This window comes from Mustela nigripes, chromosome 4, assembly GCF_022355385.1.
Source record: "Mustela nigripes isolate SB6536 chromosome 4, MUSNIG.SB6536, whole genome shotgun sequence".
In the NCBI taxonomy this organism is placed as follows: Eukaryota; Metazoa; Chordata; class Mammalia; order Carnivora; family Mustelidae; genus Mustela; species Mustela nigripes.
Window position 1 is genome coordinate 84,503,683 of NC_081560.1, and position 21,029 is coordinate 84,524,711.

Sequence of the window (21,029 nt, forward strand, 5' to 3'; positions counted from 1 at the left end):
ATATTAGCACCCATATGTAAGCATTCATAAGATCTGATTTTAACTATGTAGATATTTTAAGCTGGAAAATTTTAAGCTGGTTTAGAATACACTATATTCATCCAAAATGGCATAGCTTTCAGGACCATCATTACTGACCATCAAAAAGTTTACATGAACAAACAAAAAATGAAAGCAAAGTTCAAAAGAAAAGATCTTAGCAACTACTGACTTAACTAGAAAGTAGAAACAATCAGGCACTATAAATATAATTAATCTCCAAGAAATCCAAGTAATATATTCTTTATTGAATATACACTTAAACTCTTAGAGTACATTCCTAAGGCACAATAACACAAGTTGTATGAAATTGTGAATTCTTTAAAATCTGTAAGTACACAGATAGTGTTGAGTCAAAAAACTTATAACAGCTGTTTAAATTTAGAAAGTACTTCTGTTCAACGATGCAGACGTCCCATGGATGGAACTATTATAATACTGCGATTCCACCAAAGGACATAACCATCAGTTTCACTTTCCATAAATCCTCTTTAGCTTCCCCATCCTGTTTTTCCTCTATAATGATTTTAAATAGCATGTTTCTTTTTTATTGAAGATTTATAACTCTAGTAAGTACTAAAACTAAGAGAAATTCCATTTACTTTTAAATTTGGGTCAAGGTAAACAGAAAATGGAAGTTTTGGGTTACAATTTCTAAAATGTTTAAGAAAAAAAATAATTTGCAACTTAGAAAAAACTTTAGCAATATCAACTAAGGTCTTCAATTTTAAAAAATAGACATTTCCAAGGAATATATTCTCATGGCTTTCTTTGGTTTCTTTAGTTGCTGCTCACTGCTGTGACAGTAAGAGAGGACAGTAAGAGAGAGGACAAACGCATATTAGCACCCATATGTAAGCATTCATAAGATCTGATTTTAACTATGTAGATATTTTAAGCTGGAAAATTTTAAGCTGGTTTAGAATACACTATATTCATCCAAAATGGCATAGCTTTTGGATGTGTTTAGAAAACATATAGTGTTTTCTAAGGATGAGGTACAGTGTTTTGGGTTTCTTTTTAAATCAAATATTAATATTAACAGACCACAATTGTATCTTTACCTTCCTTAGAATAAATGCAAAATTATTTTACACTATAAACAGTTTGCCTCCACAAGGCAATGTTTCAGGCTTATCAACAAAGTGACCCCTTTATTTAATCCAAAATAATAAGAGTAAGCTTTAATACTGCTTTTACTTCTTCACTTACTATTATAAAACGCTATCTTTAAAGGGAGACATACTTCAGAAAAAAAATTACAGATCTTCGCCTTCTCCAAGTTCACCCTGTCAGTGCATCAAGGAACGGCTAACATAATCCTGTTACTCTAACTTCTGTTTAGGCATTAAAATAGTTCTAAAAGTGAGGAATGTAGTATTTTCTGATGAGCGGCTTAAACGGTTTCAAGGCCTCTTATAAACCTGCATGTTGCTCTTCGCTTGCTTGAGTATCCTCCCTCTGCACGATATTCTTGCCAGACTACTGTCTCATGGATCTCTTACCTCCTTCCCTTTTATCTCTTCCTTTACCTATTCATTAAATGTTGTTTCCCAGTGTTCTGTTCTCAGCCTTTTCCTGTCATCAGCCAGTGTAAATCGCACTCCTACAGTTGTATTGATATAATGTGTTATAAATAAATGTGTATAGCACACATATACATACTGATAGACACACACTTTCACACCGAGGACTCCCAAATCTCCCTCCCAAATACCACCTGAGTATTTCTAAAGCACAATTTACAAATCTGCTCCTCTTCTAGTATTTCTCACCACACCTGAGTGAAGTTTCTAAAACACAAATTTAATCAGGTAACTTTTTCTGTTTAAAATCCTTCAATGTAACCCTCATCATTTTCCAGATTATGTTCAGACTCTCCCAGGTGAGTCAGTTGAGCCCCTGCACAATCTGACTCCCATTTTCCTTTCTAGATTCATGCCCAACCACCCCAATCTCCTTCCTCCATCCAACCTATTACCAGTCAAGCTCCTTGAGGATTCCTCAGTCAGTCCTATTCCTTCTTTCCTGCACGTTTATTTTCATATGCTCTTCATTTTGTCTGGAATGTTTTCCTCATTCTCCCCAATGTTTGTCAAACTCAGCTGATGAGTCACTTCCTCTGAAAATCTTTCCTAACCTCCCCAGGGCTGCTTCCCCCTGCACTCCCCAACAGAGACCTAAGCTGAATCGATCTCATTTGTAATTATGAATCTCATCTACACAATTATAATCCGTTCCATCTTTCCCATGATTTAATCCTGTATTTAACACATAGCAGGTACTTACAGTAACTTATATTCTTCCTGAAAATAGTTTAAAGATTAAAACTGACCAATGGCAAAGAATCTTGCTCTTTATTATAGATGACTAAGTTGTTTAAATATTGAGATTTTTTTTTTTTGACAGATTTTTAAGAAACTATAGACACAGGTTTCCAATCTAACATAAACCTTGTCATATAAAATAGAAAATGTCAAGCCACTGAAGTAACATTCTCTGGGCTCAGATTAAATTTAGCTCGTGCAGGAACACACAGATTAGTATTATCTATGTAAATGAAAAATATAACTCTTATTATCAAAAAGGAGCAATTGCTAAGAAACAGAACATGCTAGAAAGGTAGCCTATGAGAATGTCTTATCAGCATAAGTGATTACATGTTTAAGAAGAAACCACCTACTACAAAAACATTTCTATTAATGCTTTACGTTCTTAAGTTCTTTTTAAAAATGACCAACTCTTCAGCGGCTCTACTTGCGTCCAAGTCATTTTGTTAGTAGCACCAAAAGCAGATCTCAATGAAGCAGAGCAGCATTTGACAGGACCACTCAGGCGGGAAAAGTCCTGAAACACTTACCAGTTTAATAAACTGTACAGAGCAATGACAGCATCAAAGGGGAGGAAAAGCAAACTAGAAGTATAAGGTGACAAGTGAAAGGGGAAGAGAGCTGATAAAAAATAATCATTAGAAAATAATTTTAAAAAGAACAGAGGATGCTAAAAAGCAATAAACAAAACAAAACAAAACAAAAAAACAAACAAAAAAACCCATCAGAGGTAAAGACACATGACTCCACCAGCGTAAGAGTTTGCCTCTGTATTTAAAAGTTTGGATAGAATAAGTAATATTTATACCTTAAAAGTATATGGGAAGATAAGACAAAATGTGGTTAACAATCAATTTATAGAACTATGTTTCAGAATATATGAAATGAAATATACTTGTTACCTTGATTTCTCTTTGCTCGACAGATTTTTCCCATATCTGTTGATCATATGCTCCAATCTATATAAATAAATAAAATACAATATTGCATTAAATGATCATCGTTGGTACCTGTCCAATAGCTATAACTCTGCTTGCATTATAAGCAACTCTGCATTCATTCAGCACCAAATACGTTCAGCTTTATCTCAGACTTCTGGGATCAATATTGTATTGCAGTAGTTTTCAAAAGTACAGTTTCAGGACCAGCAGTTTTAGCATCACGTGGGAACTTGCTGAAAATGCCAACACTCTGGCCTCACCCCAAAGCTGCTCAGTCATATGGCTGTGGCCCCAACTATCTGCGTTTTAAAAATTCCTCTAGATGATTCTGATACACTACTAAAGTTTGAGAACCACTGCCCTAAGGGAATCCTTTATTTAAAATAAACATAGCTCAGGTACCTCCAAGAAAAAACTACCAATAATAAATCCTATGGAGCTATTTTTTTTTTAATTTATTTATTTGACAGACAGACATCACAAGCAGGCAGAGAGGCAGGCAGAGAGAGAGAAGAGAAAGCAGACTCCCCGCTGAGCAGAGAGCCCAATGCGGGGCTCGATCCCAGGACCCTGAGATCACAACCCGAGCCGAAGGCAGAGGCTTCAACCCACTGAGCCACCCAGGCGCCCCCTATGGAGTTATTTTTAAAGAAAATACAAATGGGGGCACCTGGGTGGCTCAGTTGGTTAAGCGACTGCCTTCAGCTCAGGTCATGATTCTGGAGTCCCGGGATCAAGTCCCACATTGGGCTCCCTGCTTGGCAGGGAGTCTGCTTCTCCCTCTGACCTCTTCCCTCTCATGCTCTCTCTCTCTCTCTCTCAAATAAATTTCAAAAACTTTAAAAAAAGAAAATACAAATGTTTTAGGGAATTAAAAATTCATAAGCATATAGATCAAAATTACCACTTGGCTTACAGTTTAAGCTAGAAAATAAAGTCTTGCAAGTGACTGAAGACGCAGGGTAAATACTGAGAAGTAGAATTCCTTTTAGCTTCTATGCCCATCACTCTCAGATGCTGTAAAGTTCTCGAACTACACCTTCACCTGGGCAGGATGAACAAACCATTCTTACTGTCTGTCTCTAAGTTCTTTGCTGTTAACACAGATTGTCCCCAGTGTCCAACGGGACACGGAAGTGGGTCATTAGCTTATAGTTTTAACTGAGGATTTTCACTTTTAGCATTAATTGAAAACTAGAATTCTGAGAAATTAAAATTACTTCAGTTAATTACTAGATGAGACAGATAGAGACCAGATTCAGGCAGAGGTATTATAAGGATATTCAGGAAAGAGTATTTTCTGACTCATGACATCATTCTACCCAGAAGAATTTTTATCTATAACACTCTTTAAAATCTTGTTTCAAGAAATGAGAAATTGAGAATCCAAGCTGGTTTAAAGACAGACATCAAGGGGGTAGAATAAAATGATTACATGACTCCATAAGTGCCTTTCATTTTGATTATTCGCTCTTACATATCATCTTATTCATACTAACTTCTCCGGTCCTTTAAATCCTTTTCTTTTTCATCAACTACCTGTGACTCCTTTCTTATTTTTAAAAATCACTTTGTGATATACTATACCCTGCAAATTAAAATCTTAGAACACCTAGACCAAGCCGCATGGACTGAACAACTCACGTACATGTAACAAAAATTGCCAGGAGTCTCTCTCTCTAAAGCAGGACAGATTAGCAATAACCAACTGATTGGACTTAATGGCAGAGCTGACCTGCAGTAACTAGTTGTCTTTTACCCTCCTAAATTTTAAATTCAATCAATCATCTTCTTTAAAAATCAAAAAAGATAAATATGGGAACACAGATTCTACAGGAGCAATTCTCCTCTAACTTGATAATTCAGAATGACTGAGTTTAATTCAATCAAAACTTATTTTTAAAATGTGCAACGATTTCAATGGCACTGTATGCTTTTTAGTGAAACAATAACCCAAACTAATAAAGAACAGGTACTGATATGTTTTAATGATTATTCTGGCAGTATTTTGTTTTCACATACAAAAGAATGCACTAAATTCTCTTTAAAAAGAATTCTATTTTTATGTCACGATGACAAGAATATGGACATGGAAATTTATGTCCCACAATTTTAAAATAAGGGAAAACAAAATAATGCATATGCAAAAGACCAAATCAGAAGTGCATGTCAGTCCTTGGACAACAAAATAATGCATATGCAAAAGACCAAATCAGAAGTGCATGTCAGTCCTTGGACTACATAGGTATGATGCAATCCCAGCATGGTACTCAATAGCTCCAGACTTAAAAAGGCTCAGAAAGTCTAATAAATCCTGTGGGGAAGAGGTGGCTAAAAGTGGAAAAGCTTTTTGAAGGCTGAGGTACTTGTAAATAGCAATACTTGTAAATAATACTTGTAAATAACTCCAAAAAAGGGCAGTGGTGGTGAGGTACAATCTTATAAAAAGGATAAAGATGGCTTATTTTACTGGAGTTCATTTTTCCCCCCAAAGATTTGATGGGTTAGAGGAAGAACAGCTTTCACTGTAATAGAATGTGGGATCTTAACCCCCCCCTTTTTTTAAACTAGATAAATGTCACTTTCAATTACAAGCAGTTAAATGTCTTTCCAGGGGAGACATCAGTTTTCCTTTGCAGAGGACATATTTTGTTTTAAAAACACTACCAGATAGACCTTTCAGTTATATGAGCAAATAGACCACTTTCTTGAAAAACAGTGTGAGGGTGCCATGAACCTAAATACGGGTATTTTACCTGGTCATGGCTCTGCTTAATAATGCACATGCCATTAACAAATTAGCCTTAAGTATAAATTCAGACTGAACTGTGTCTGAAAATTATCTGTTTCTTGGGATGTGTGTGTGGCACATCAAAGGTCTCCTGAAATCAGGGTGGTGGCAGGATGCCAGAAGGGGACAGGGAAGGAATTCTAAAGACCCCTTCTGATCTAAAGCCTCATTTAATTGCACAATGAAATCTGTCAAGATAGATCAGAACACCTGCAGCTGAGGTCAAGCTATTCTCCTGTAAGAAACAATCTTCTGGTTAGTCGACACAGAGGAAGAAAAGAAGTGAAACTTTAAGAACCATCTGCTCAAGACTTAGGGTCAGGGATGAAGGATAACTTGCAGAGCTGTGCTAACAAAATTAAAAGCAAATAACTCAACAAATGTTCTAAAGGTTCTGGTTCTATTCAACCTCTGACACAGACACTTGGCAGATCTGACTAAATCATCTAAACTTGAAACTGTTTCTTTTCTTTTCTTTTTTTATTTCTTCTACATAAAATTAAATCACAAAGCTGAGTTCAATTATAGTTCTCTGCAAAATCTCAGGACAAAAAATTTCCTTATTTTTTAAATGCCATACAAAAGAGTAAAGGAATCTCAGCAGTAACATTTGCCTAGGAGAACAGAAACTTTAATCAGATAATACATTCTTCAACTAGGAAAAGAATATTATGTAATATGTTGACTACTTCCATAATTCGGCTACTCCTAATGATTCTCCCCTGCCCCTAACAATGCCTCCACTATTTGGGTGTCTAGAACAGTGCCCAACATTCTATGGAGACAAAAGGACATACAGGATATATGTATAAATAATGCTTTTTTAGTAGACAGACCTACAAATACCAAGGCAAATAGTGTATGAGTAGTACAATGGTTTTCCAACCCATTCTTCATAACCGATATCTGCTTCAAGGAGGGAAAAACATTGCTTCTCTCTTATTAGGAGAGAAGACTCTGAAATCCTGATTTACATTTGATGTACAGGCAACAGCTTGGTACATATTAAGAAAGTTCATTCTCTGGTGCCTGGCTATGGTAAGCAATCTTATTAGCACTTTGGTTCTTAATCCCACAGATGCCATGGACACTTTAAGCCTCTTAAGCCTCAGTGTCCTCTTACCCCAACTAGAGCTGACCTTTTTTTTTTTTTTTTTTTAAACCTGGTCCTAGACCCAACACTTTGCCCTCTAGAAATTACTCCTGCATCTTCAACAGCATGTCTTGAGTTATTTGCTTTTAATTAGAATACTTCCCATAATGACAGAAAGGACAATTCTAAATTTCCTTCCCACAGGTTTTAATTCCCAAGTACTATGAGCATTACCTCTTCTGGCAGAACATCTAGCCAACTACTTCAACTACTAAGATTGAAGCTATAAGATGCAAATATCTTTATTTGCTATCTTCTCCATCTCTAGTATCTGTTTTCTCATCAATTATTTATAGTATTTTCTTTCCTCCTATTTTTACAAATGAACTTTGCACCTTTACAGAAGTTAAGGCTGATTAAAAACAAACTGAATAAATAAATAAATAATTGAGGGAAAAGCATCCTGAAAGTGGTAAAAAAAATTTTTTTAAGGAAAAAATGAGAATTAAGATATTATAGTAATAGCAAGTGAACTGAAATTCAATTAAATGAATGCTATAGATATTTTCTGACCTGAAGACTATCATAAAAGGAAAATGTATATTGTATAAATCTGAAATTAATGTAGCTAATATTACATTAAATATAAATGTATGGGAGGAGGCATGAGGGAGTAGAAGATTGGTAAATGGAGAAAAGCCTGTCTTTGTTCAGGATTCTACCAGAATCAGGCTTCCAAGAAAAAACAATTTTGTGATGAATATGATGGTATCAAGAGTACAAATGTTAAAACCTAGACAATTAGATGGTGAAATGGGAAACACATATCACTATGGAATTCTAGAAAAGAAACAATTTGAAAAACAATTTGAAAAGCTACTCTTAGGTGATCTGATTACCTCTTAGGTCATCACATTCAGAACAGCAGTGGCTCAAATATCAAGAGGCTAAAGAGAAGGTGTCTTGCTTCAAAAAGGTAGTTACCAATAGTTTAATTAGATTAAGTGCTTAGATAAAAGATTTAGAGTTCACAAATAAATATGAGCAGGGCAAATGGAGGCCCAGATTTGGACACATATTTTAAGCACCTCATTTCCTCAGAAAATGAACAGATAGACCATAATACTATATATCAAAATCGTAATTTTTCCTACTTCAATCAGGCTCAGTTTCTTTTTTTGGAACCTCATTTCAGAAACAATGAAAAGCAAGCTATTCTCACAAAATCAAATTTATTTTTATTGTTTTTTAAAGATTTTATTTATTTATTTTACAGAGAGAGAGAGAGAGATCACAAGTAGGCAGAGAGACAGGCAGAGAGAGAGAGAGAGGAGGAAGCAGGCTTCCTACTAAGCAGAGAGCCCAATGTGGGGCTCGATCCCAGGACCCCAGGATCATGACCTGAGCCAAAGGCAGAGGCTTCAACCCACTGAGCCACCCAGGTGCCCCTATTTTATTTTTTTTAAAGATTTTTTTTATTTATTTGACAGAGATCACAAGCAGGCAGAGAGAGATAGAGAAGCAGGCTCCCCGCTGAGCAGAGAGCACGATGTGGAATTCGATCCCAGAACCCTGGGATTATGACCTGAGCCGAAGGCAGAGGCTTTAACCCACTAAGCTACCCAGGCACCCACAAACATCAAATTTAATTCAAAATGTAAACACAGAGTTCAAATCCCTTCCTAGCTTGGCCCACTCAATTAACATCAGAGGCCAATCGTATACCAAGACAAATGCAGTCCACCTTTCGTCGCAAGAGTGTATGTTAAAAAGAATGACAAGGATACAAAAGCTCAAGAATTTCTTGAGACAACTTCATCCAAATAAATAAATAAATAAGAAGAGAGAGAGAGAGAGAGATGCCCATGACCTTGCTGATTTTTCCCATCTCTAAAGTGACAGTAAATACATTCTATTTTTTCTATGACTATTTTTTTGTACATCTATCATCAACTACAAGACCCTTATAGGTAAATGTCATATTGCTTTTACACTTAGGACAAGTCTCATATTTTAATAGTGATTTAATAGCTATACAACTAAAGATAATTTTTAACCTTGAGTCCTTTTTTTTTCTTTTTATAAAAATAGAAGTTATCAATCAGAAAATATCCTTTGTTATATTTGGAGTGTTGGGTTTTAATCTTTTGTTCCCTCATTGCCTTAGTTGATCAGCCTTTAAATGTTTGCTGACAAGAGTAGAAAAGACCAAACCACGCGAGAGAAGTGGATTTTCACCCTGCCTCTATCATGACCAGTCTTAGGGTCTTGGCAAGATTCTTGACCTCTGAGCATCTGTAAAACGGGGACAACAAAACATATTTCATAAAACTAGAATGTAAAAAGGGTGATGTCTGATACATAGTTGGTGCTCTTTAAATATTAGCTCTTTCCCTTCTTGGTAAGTCAGTCCCTATAAGCCTTAATACCGCATTTTTTAAAAAAGATTTTTATTTATTTATTTGAAAGAGAGAGAGAGCATGAGAGGGGAGAAGGTCAGAGGGAGAAGCAGACTCCCCATGGAGATGGGAACCCAATGCAGGACTCAATCCCAGGACTCTGGGATCATGATGTGAGCCAAAGGCAGTCGCTTAACCAACTGAGCCACCCAGGTGCCCTTAATACCTCATTTTTAAGTTGATAAGGTTGACCTATACTTAAATTAATTTTATAACAATATTCACTAATGATGATTTGGATGGCCACAATTTTGCAGGTATGAGTATGGGGACAGAAAAGACTCATTACTACTATGAAAAAAAGAACAAACCAATAATAGGCAGCTAGAAATGCCTGAGCAAAAGATGCAAAGAAGAAAACAAAAATAACGTGTGTGGAGATAAATGTAATTTTCTTAACTAAAACCAATGTTATACTTTATTTTAAAGAACTGTTCACAGTTTATAAATGAAAACAGGGCTGTCAGCACCCAAAACCTAATGTGCCCAGACACCTAAATTATGTAAGTTTCATTTCAACAAGTTTGATAAAAAAGAGAAATTGAAGTGTTAAACAATATAATAAAATTCAAGTTACTGAACAAAACAGTGACTCTGAGAAGAAGATATCCAATGAAAGAAAACTTTTATCTATAATCCCCCAAATTATGTTAATTATGTTGCCACAGCAGATATTTTGAAATCAGATCTAGTACCTCCATTCACATCACTAAAACATACTAAAGAAACTATTAGGGTTACTCTGAACTATTAGAATTATTGATTAGCTTTGAGATAAATCCCACCTAGCATTAGTAGAAACTAATTCTTCAGACTTTTTTTTTTTTAAGTTTTAATTCCAAAGTATAGCCCTCACAGTTTATCAAATAGGTTTTCACTATTCTTTGTTCATAACTACTGCCTTACAAACAGATTTCTCTATTGAATGCCTGGCATATAACTCTGCAACTGCTTATAAGGCAGTCCTTATAACTGCTCCTGAAGAGCCCTGTTTCTAACCTACTATCCTGAAAGCAATTCCCCTTAATTCTCCATTTATATGTTCTCCTATTCTATTCTCTTGTTTCTTCACAATGTCCTATTTTAATCAAAATACTGCCCAATGTTTGTGACTGCCCATCATGTGCATGCACACGTACCCATACCTATCGAAGTCTGACACTCAGGTGACTTTAATGATGAGGAACAAATGAGGAAGTTGAATCACTTAATTATATGATATGAACTATGAACAAGAATGATGTCAGATAAAAAGGTATGGTCTGAGGACATGGCAAGAGCCAGTAACTCTTTTGAATGTGTAACAACTACCGAATTGTTTTACCAAATCTTTAATTCTTCTGAATCATTCTTTCATTAGAACTCTAAAAAACATGAAAAGCCAAATCATAGAAGCCTTTTAATCTAACTATTAAAAGGTTCTTCTACAATTCTAGTGTTATTTGGGGGGGGGGTGGTGAGGACACGGGTAAGTATTAAAAGTTAAGATATCTTAACTGAAGAAGTCTAAATCATGAAATAAATATGAATAATTATAAGCAAAGAGTTTCTTTGTAGCCTCTTTGCTTCAACCGTCCTTCATTTCTTCTATTAGTTTCTAGCAGAGTCATATAATCAAACATGTTAACTACAGAAAAGAAAAGCTGCTGGAGTAAAAATATAAAACTTTTAAAAAGATTAAAATATTTGTTGGTGGGGGGAAGAATACAATTTTTCAAGAAAGAAAACATTTCTAGAATCCAATCAGTTTTAAAATATATATCTAGCTAGCCTCTGACATTCAGACAGAAACCCTGAAGTCTGAAAACATATTATCATCTGCAGATATTAAATCTAGGTAATCAGCACAGATTCCATTAAGTATAAGTAATAATAGTTAAAAGCCACTTAAAAATCTGCCCACATATTCTATCAATTTATGCATTATCTAGAAACACACCCTTTCCTGCACTAACCCTAAGAAGTGCATCACAGGCCACATACATATAATCAAATCATGATTCATGACCAAGTTCCTATTGCCTAGGGAGAACCAGTTAATGATAGAGTAAAACACTGACTCAAGTTTGGAAAAATGCCTTGAAGAGTATTCTTTAATTCAACAAAAAGAAATGATTATGATAGACTCTGCCTCTAAGAAGTTACAGGCCAAAGAAAAATATTCAGAGATTTAGTTATAATCCAAAGCAGAATCAAGTAAGCACTACTGTATTATACGTAAGTGAGAGATGGTCTGAAAAATAGCAGTATTTGTGAAGCAAAAGATACAAGATTGGAAAACTTACTGAATATGCCACCATGGGAAAAAGACATAGATGACAATTTCTAGCTTAAGTACCTAGGACGGCAGTAGTATCATTAAACATGACAAAGAATAAAAACAGATTTGAGGGGCGCCTGGGTGGCTCAGTGGGTTAGGCCTCTGCCTTCAGCTCAGGTCATGATCTCAGGGTCCTGGGATCGAGCCTCGCATTGGACTCTGCTCAGCGGGGAGCCTGCTCCCCCCCCCACCCCGCGCTCTCTCTCTTTGCCTGCCTCTCTGCCTGCTAGTGATCTCTGTCAAATAAATAAATAAAATCTTAAAAAAAAAAAAAAAAACAGATTTGGAAAAAAAAAAAAGACTGCTGGAGCTCTAAGCCAGCTAGGAATCAGGGCTAGAGTCAGAGAGTAGGGAAGGTATGAAAACTGGAACTTAGAGGAGCAAAAACTAGGTGTTTGGACAATTTGTGGTTAATGATAATCCAGGGAAGTAGAACTGCTTCAGGAGATCAAGAACATCATTTTTTTAAAGAAAGGTAAGTATCACCTGGAGGGGAGATGTATCAAAGTCAGGTAAGTAAACTTTAGAAAACTTTTTCAGAATGGAAAGAAAAGTGGGAAAATACATTATAATAAAAGCCAAAGGAGAAAAGAGTTTCAAGAAAGAAGGTAAAATAAGAAGAGCTGGAAATATTGAAATGTTCTGAGGCAGTTAGGTAGGTAGTTCATGTTAAATAATCAAGCTCATTTAAATAGGAGGCAAAGTCATTAGCCATGATATGGAAGCCTAGATTCTGGAGAATGGGGGCAATAAAAAAGGTCAGGGAGAACCAGCGTGTCAACTAGAGGGTTAGATTAGGGATACCACGAAGAGCAGACACAGCTGAGCTGGTATTAGAATCAGTCCACTGGGTAATATTTGTATTTTTCCTTTTACCACCAAGACCAGGATCAGGAGGGGAAGAATCAAACACACACATGCACACCCTGTCACCAAATACTTCCAGTACACAAGGCATAATGCTACATACCTGGCAAGGCCCCTCAGGAAATCTTCTATTTTCCCTTGGTCTTGCCCTTTCCCCTGCCTTGCTGAAACAATTTAGGGCTAAAGTCATTAAAAAGGGCAGAACAAACCATGGAGGCCCCAAACAGAGTGTGACAGTGTCTGACACATGGATGGGCTAGGTGTGAGGTTATCAGCCCACGTGGGGTATAAAGGGGAGCCTTGTGAGTTATGGGGACTCAGAGCCCAAGCAGGGTGAGAAAGATGACCACATTTTGGGGTAACCCAGCACAAACAGGGAGATGATACCTATGCATGGTGATGAGAACATTCAATTGCAGAATATACTAATGTGAGTGTCAGAGCCCAAGAAAAGATGAAGAGGTCTAGAATAAAAAGTCTTAACGAGATGAAAAGGGTATCCATATACAGAATGGAATGGCAGCTGAGAAAGGAGACTGGTTACATATGTGGAGACTGAGGTCTCGATAGCCTGAAAATGTTCACCCCTGTTTATTCAGAAATCTCTACCTATAAAGCTATTAAAGAAATAGTTCAATGATGTGAATGCTGTATGTAAACAGAGGAAGGGTTTAAAAAATTATGGCTTATTTATACAATAAAGTACTACACTCTAAAATTGTGTTTTAAAAGGATATTCAGGGCGCCTGGGTGGCTCAGTGGGTTAAGCCGCTGCCTTCGGCTCAGGTCATGATCTCAGGGTCCTGGGATCGAGTCCCACATCGGGCTCTCTGCTCAGCAGGGAGCCTGCTTCCTCCTCTCTCTCTCTCTGCCTGCCTCTCTGCCTACTTGTGATCTCTCTCTCTGTCAAATAAATAAATAAATAAAATCTTTAAAAAAAAAATAAAAAAAAAAATAAAAGGATATTCAGTGATGTGAGAAAATATTTCTGGTAGGTTACATGAAAACAGGATAACAGAAAACTAAATACACTCTGGGGCCCCTTCTGCCACAAGAGTCCATTTGGAATGTTGTTGTTTTCTGGGACACTTGGTATTTTAGCATCTTGGTCTTTAACTCATTTCCCCCCTTATATCCTAGGATGCAGGAATCTATCTGCACTTCTACAGTAAGAGACTTTGACAGTTTTGTTATTAAGTTGTAACTTTTTTAAAATTAAGGTGTAACTTCTTAACTGAAATCTTTATTCTTTAACTCATAGGAAAAAACCATGTTTACTTTCACAATGATGGTTAATTAAATTGATTTTGTGCAGCAGCAACTGGTTTCTTTTTTTTTTCTAAAGATTTCATTTATTTATTTGACAGACAGAGATCACAAGTAGGCAGAAAGGCCGGCAGAGAGAGAGAGAGAGAGGAGGAAGCAGGCAGAGAGAGAGAGAGGCAGGCAAAGAGAGAGAGGAGGAAGCAGATCACAAGTAGGCAGAGAGGCAGGCAGAGCAGAGAGCCCGACTCGGGCTCGAGCAGAGGGCCAGACGCAAGCTGAAGGCAGAGGCTTTAACCCACTGAGCCACCCAGGCGCCCCCAGCAACTGGTTTCTTAATGACTTGCCCTCTCACAGTACTTTTCCCTGAGAAAATGTATTGGAAAGCATCTAGCCCAATACCTAACATTTGATATTACTTCAATATTAGCTTTCATTTTCTCTTGATTTTTTAAAATTATTTTTATCATGATTTAAAAGTAATACATGCTGAGGCACCTGGGTAGTACAGTCAGTTAAGCATCTAATGCTTGGTTTCAGCCTGGTAATGATCTTATGGACATGGGACTGAGCTCCTCACTGGGCTTGGTGCTTAGCAGGGAGTCTGCTTAGAATTCTCTTCTCCCTTCTCCCTTTGTCCCTCCCGCCTTCTCTCTCTCAAATAAATCTTAAAAAAAAAAAAAAAAGTAGTATATATCATAGGAAAAGTGAAAAATGTAGGTAACTGTAAAATCACACAACTGCCCTACTGTTAACCTCATGATTTTCCCCAACCAAGTGTCCCAGAAAACAAAAACATTCCAAATGGGACTCTTGTGGCAGAAGGGTAACTCAAACTGCATTAGGTGGTAATGGAAGGAATTCACATGGTTCACACAGGAAAGCAGGGGAAGGGAGGGAAGGGAGACCAGTAAATGGCTACGTGGTGGAACTGGGAGAACTCCAAGTTCTGGAAGCCAAGGAGAGAAGGCCAGCATCAGTTTTTGGCTCTCCGAGCAACCATCAGGGATTGGCCATGTGAGAAAAAGAAGCAGACATGGACTGTCTCATCTAAAACCCGTTCTCTGTACCCCCTCAGTTCCCTTGAGAGGAAAAAGATTAACCTTCAGATTTATTTACACAACACAGTGTGATTTCAGGGGTCTCTCAATAATCCTCAAATGCCAAGCGGCCATCTTTAATAAGAACATAATTTTTGATTTAAGATTAAAAAGCAAATACCTAGTTGATTCCATACCTGTCTCTCATTTATACTTCAGTAAAATCATAAAATCACTAAGCATGAAGAACTGGAGACCTACTATTTGGTGAGGGGCGCTGCCAAGGGCTGGGTCTGTGCTATTGGATCCTGCACACACCCCTCCTCCACAGTGATCCAAAGCCAGACAGCTGACTCATGCTGAGCCAATCAGATTCTCTCCCCATTCCAAATGTCAGATGAATGAAATAGAGACGGATGCCTAACACAGGAGAATAAAAATAAAGCCCTATAGACAAGTTTCTAGAAATTCTGCTGCTAAGGGGCCCAACACATGCCTGGATTGCCTTTCCTTCCCAGGTGTTGGCTGTTGCTGTTGGCGCAGTTGATGTGTGTAGTGAAAAGGAGAAGCAGAACACAGTGGTGTTTTTTCCTGGCCCAACTTTAATGAGAACATTGCTGTTAATGCAAACCAACACCACTCTGCATAATTTAAGAAGATTGTTTATTTTCCAACTTGCTGGTACATGGCAGTACATTCTCAGTGGATTTATTAATCAAGGTACTGCCCAATTAATAACCTTTCCCAAGAAATCATCTTGGCAAAGATAATTTAACTTCTGCTTTTCCACTTAACCTAACCTGGCATCATGAATTGTGAAGAACCCTGCTAATGAGGAAAAAAAGATCATTAGTGGCTTTTATGAATCATATGAAATAATTCAAATGTGCCTTACTTCATGAATTAAACAGAGGATCAAAACACATTATCCAGGGTAAATACTAAAGTTCTATTTAATAAACATGTAATATTAATCTCCAGGTTTAAACCAAACCCTTAAAATTTAACATTACTTAATAATTATTTGAATTTTCATTAAATGTTATCTCAACAATTCATTTATTAAATAAAAATTTAATCTTATTAAAAATAGTTAAAATAAATTATAAAACTATTTAAAATGGCTTTTTAAAAGCTATTTATTGAACAGCTTAGTTTAAAAAAATTAAGATTTCACTTCTTTAGCTTCTAAATTGTTGAAACTCAGTGAAAGACCAAACACAAATTACTTTCTCTTCATTTTACAACTAACATTGTGGTTCTTATTTCATATATAGAACTTAAGGGGGGAAAAACCATCAAAACAGCATGAAGTTCATCTTCCTACCTAATAAAAGTTTCTGGCAATAACAGACATCATAATTCACTTAGCTGAACAGCATCTATGAAAATTAATTTACTCAGTTAAATAACACTGGCCCAAACCAAGCTAGTCAGTATATGTACAAGACCACCAATAGATAAAGAAACACATTCAAGCTAAAACAATGGTAGTATCAACTGTAATTGCTGCTTCACTCATTCAACACTTGCTATCCCTCACAGGCTACAGCACAGGCAGGGAACGAGGCACAAAAGGCAAAATTAATGCCTTCACCTACAACCATCTGAGAGCCCACAGCCAGGCGAGAAGAAATAGACCAGGTTTGGAAATAACCTTGAGAGTGGAACCACTCATTATCAGTTAAGGAGGGTAGATTGTATAGCCCGTTGTAGCTAGGTTTAAATTTCTGGCTCTATTAGGTTATTTTCTGCGTGGCTGTAAGGAAACTATTAGACTTCACTGAATCTCAGTTTCCTTAGTTATAAAATCAGGATGATGGTGCGAATACTGATTTCAAAGGGTTGTTGTGATGATTACACACGTGTAAAGTACTTTGGAAAGTCGGTAGCACACAGTGAGTCCTCAATAAATGTCACCTGTTGTTTCTTTTTTTTTTTTTTTAAGATTTTATTTATTTATTTGACAGAGAGAAATTACAAGTACACTGAGAGGCAGGCAGAGAGAGAGAGAGAAGGAAGCAGGCTCCCTGCTGAGCAGAGAGCCCGATGTGGGACTCGATCCCAGGATCCTGAGATCATGACCTGAGCCGAAGGCAGCGGCTTAACCCACTGAGCCACCCAGGCGCCCCTCACCTGTTGTTTCTCACCCAGCACAACACTGGTGTCAGAGGAAGCTCTGGGCCAACCACTTTACTTACACAAAGTCATTTAATCCTCGGAACAATCCCTGACATAAACAATGTTATTCTAATTTTAAAGAAAATTGAGCAGATAGAGAGAAGTTCTATAACTTGCCCCAAGTCACAAGACAGCAGATGACAGAACCAGATTCAAACAAAAGATGTCTGGCCTCAAGGTCCTTGGTTTTTGTTTGTTTGTTTGTTTTTGTTACTGTTTTGGGGGGGGTTTGTAGCTGACTGATTTCTATGGTATTAAGACTCATAGAGTGTCTGTGTGTGGTACAAATACAAACTGATTAACATGAAAGGGAATGTTTATTTTAAAAGCTCTCAGACACTATGCTAGAACTTTCTCACAAACTATTCATAAATCAACATTTTCACTCCTATTTTAAAGATAAAGAAATGGAGTCTCAGAAAGATTGAAACAACTTGCCCATGATCAAACAGCCATTAAGATACGTAATTTGGATCCCATCTCCAGGCACAGCTGCCCATAGTCTTGGTTTCCATTACACAGTGCTACCTTCCTAAGATAAATCTTAACGGTCTTTTCTCAAAATAACAGCAATCTGTAGAAACTGCTATATCTCAGTAGCAGAAACCATTTCAAGCTATTTGTTTACAAAAGAATTAAGTAAACATATCACCTATTTCATATATATCCATTCTTTCACTTGCCAAGATCTGTTTTTAATTAATCACATGCCTAAGAATAGCTATCATTTTTTTTTGTATTTGGGATTATAATTTAAAGTCCAACTTTATTACTTCTGTGCATAGAGGAGGGTAAGGACCATCCTGGAAAAGTGGGGAAAGTCCCCAACAAGGCACTTTAGGTAGACTGAGGGGGAACAAAAAGAAAAGTAAACATTTCCTAAAAATGAATGTGTATATTTATAATGTCCTCTCAACTGAACCGTTTAACTATAACAAGTACTGGGGATGATTTAACCCAAAAAGGTAACTTGTTTCAAAGTTCTGCCCAACTTGTAAATTCCTTAAACAGGGTTTCATCAGTCTAGTAAAACCAAGAGGAAAATTCCATAAATGTTTTACTGCATCAAACTGCAGATTAAATATTTACTTTACTACACCTTTTACTGCCCAACCTAAGAATATGGAAAAAAGTATTTTTTGCCAAGTGACATCTATTATTTGATATTTTTTCTTTGATATACCAGAAAGGGGAAAAAAAATCCCATGACTACTTCATCAATTATCATCACACTTTCAGGAAAATGAAGTAATATTTAATGATAATAGGTAAGACAAAACAACAACAAAAACAAATGGCAGATCTAAAGTCAGAAATAATCAGTAATATGCCAACCAACTAAGACTGATTATTGTTTTTGTGACAAGTAATCTCTTTTCCTTTTGATTTTACCTGAAGAGACTTAAATTTCATTTTATTTTACTTTTTTGAAGATTTATTTATTTGACAGAGAGAGAGAAAGCATGAGAGCAGAGGTAAGAGGGAGAAGCAGATTTCCCGCAGAGCTGGGAGCCCGATGCAGGACTCGATTCCAGAACTCCGGGATCAAGACCTGAGCTGAAGGCAGTTGCTTAACCAACCGAGCCATCCAGGTGCCTAAGACCTCAATTTTAAATCACAATTCAAAGACTTTATTTCACAGGATGGAGTAGGAATCTTCTGGGAAACCAGTATTTCACATGCCAACTTAAGTCTCTTCCAGGATTTCTAAAGCTACAGTTATTTCAAACAAAACTTACAATACCCAAAATAAAAAATCAAAGAAAAGAAATAGCAATGCAATTAACCTATGGAACACTACTTCATACCTATTAAAGTGGCTATAACCAAAAGGCAGACAATAACATATTGGTAAGGACATGGAGATCCTCATACATTGCTTGTGGGAATATAAAATGAAGCAGCCACTGCAGAAAAACGGTTTGACAGTTATGACCTGGTAATTCTACTTCTATTTAACCACCCAAAAGAAATGAAAATATATGTTCATACAAAGATCTGTACATAAATGTTTATACTTGAATTACTCATAATAGTCAAAAACTAGAAACAATCCAAATGTTCATCGATTGTGAATAAACAAAAATGTGGCACAATGGGATTCTACTGGGCAATTCAAGAAGGACTGAAGTACTCAAACATGCTACAACTGAGGAGCCTGGAGCCTGATGCAGGGTTAGATCTCACAACCCTGAGAGCACTGAGCCAACACCAAGAGTCAGATGCTTACCCTGGCACCCCAGTCAGAATTATAATTAGATACTTAAAACAAGTGAATTTTATGGCACTTATCCGTACATCAATAAAACTGAATAAAACTGTTTTTTAAAAAATGACTACCTGTATTTCTGTAAAATTTCTTCAAATAAAAATAACATGACAAGTGTTTAAAGGGAAATACACACACACACAAGCACACACCTCAAAGACCTGAGATCCTAGAGGAATTGGAATGAAAAACATTTCTCCATCAGGTTTTGACTGGTTGCAGGCTTTTCATCTCTATATCCAGAAGACTGCTTCTGCTTTCTTTTTTTGAGGGGGGGTGCATATTAATTGACTTTAATATTGGCCTAACATTAACTTGATTATTAGTAAGAGCTACTTCCCAAAGGATTTGCATTATTTATTTATTTATTTAAGATTTTATTTATTTATATGACAGATCACAAGAAGGCAGAGAGGCAGGCATGGGGGAAGGGGGGAGGAAGGAGAAGCAGGCTCCCCACTGAGCAGAGAGGCCCATTCGGGGCTCAATCCCAGGACCTTGAGATCTTGACCTAAGCCAAAGGCAGAGGCTTAACCCACTAAGCCACCCATATGCCCCAGGATTTGAGATATTTAAACATTACGTAGTGTAAATTATAATTCACTTCAACTGGGAAAATAAATATTAACATAAAGAAATTGTCAGGGCACCTGGCTGGCTCAGCTGGAGGAGTGTGCAATCTCGATCTCAGGGTCCCGAGTTCAAGCCCCATATCAGGTATAGAGATTACCAAAAATAAACTTAAAATGGCTGCATTTGCAAACAGTTCCATTTTTTGTGAAAAGATTTTATTTATTTATTTGAGGGAGGGAGAGGACAGAGGGAAAGTGAGAGGGAGAAGCAGACCCCCCTGCCCCACTGACCAGAGAGTCTGATGCGGGACATAATCCGAGAACCCTGGGATCATGACCTGAGCTGAAGGCAGAGGCTTAACTTACTGAGCCACCCAGGCATCCTTTTTTTTTTTTCCCCAAAGTAGGCTCTATGCCCAGCATGAAGTCCAACACAGGACTTGAATTCACAACCCTGATATCAAGACCTGAGCTGAAATCAAGAGTCAGGATGCTTAAAGGATTGAAGCACATAAGCACCCCTTAATGGTCTGCATTTCTGTGCAGGTACTTTTGCTTGAGGTTACATAAATGAGGATTTTCCTTATAGGAATTTCTAATATATACCACCAAGTGAATGAAAAAGAGTCTTGTGCTAATTTGCATCATATAAAGACATCAACCAAAGATACTGTATATATCAGACTTAATATTTAACTCCATTTTGATTTGATTTTAAAAATCTAACAATAAAGTATAGTCTATTGACTCCATAGTATTTGCTTTAAGAAAAATATCCTTATATACTTAGAAATGAAAGCAATTTTTTAAAAAATGGAACCTAGTCCTATTACAAGACAACTTAAAATATAACCCTCTTTACAA

General features: G+C 36.8%; 1 protein-coding gene across 3 annotated transcripts in view; it reads right to left on the bottom strand.

The window, feature by feature from the left end:
- The window catches only part of PHTF2 (putative homeodomain transcription factor 2), a 118,915-nt gene that overhangs the window by 51,579 nt on the left and 46,307 nt on the right, over window positions 1–21,029 (bottom strand). For all 3 annotated transcript variants that reach the window (XM_059396966.1, XM_059396965.1, XM_059396967.1), the window contains one exon: window positions 3,272–3,328. In XM_059396966.1, coding sequence (XP_059252949.1) covers window positions 3,272–3,328 — 57 coding nt within the window. The remainder of the gene's footprint in view (window positions 1–3,271; window positions 3,329–21,029) is intronic.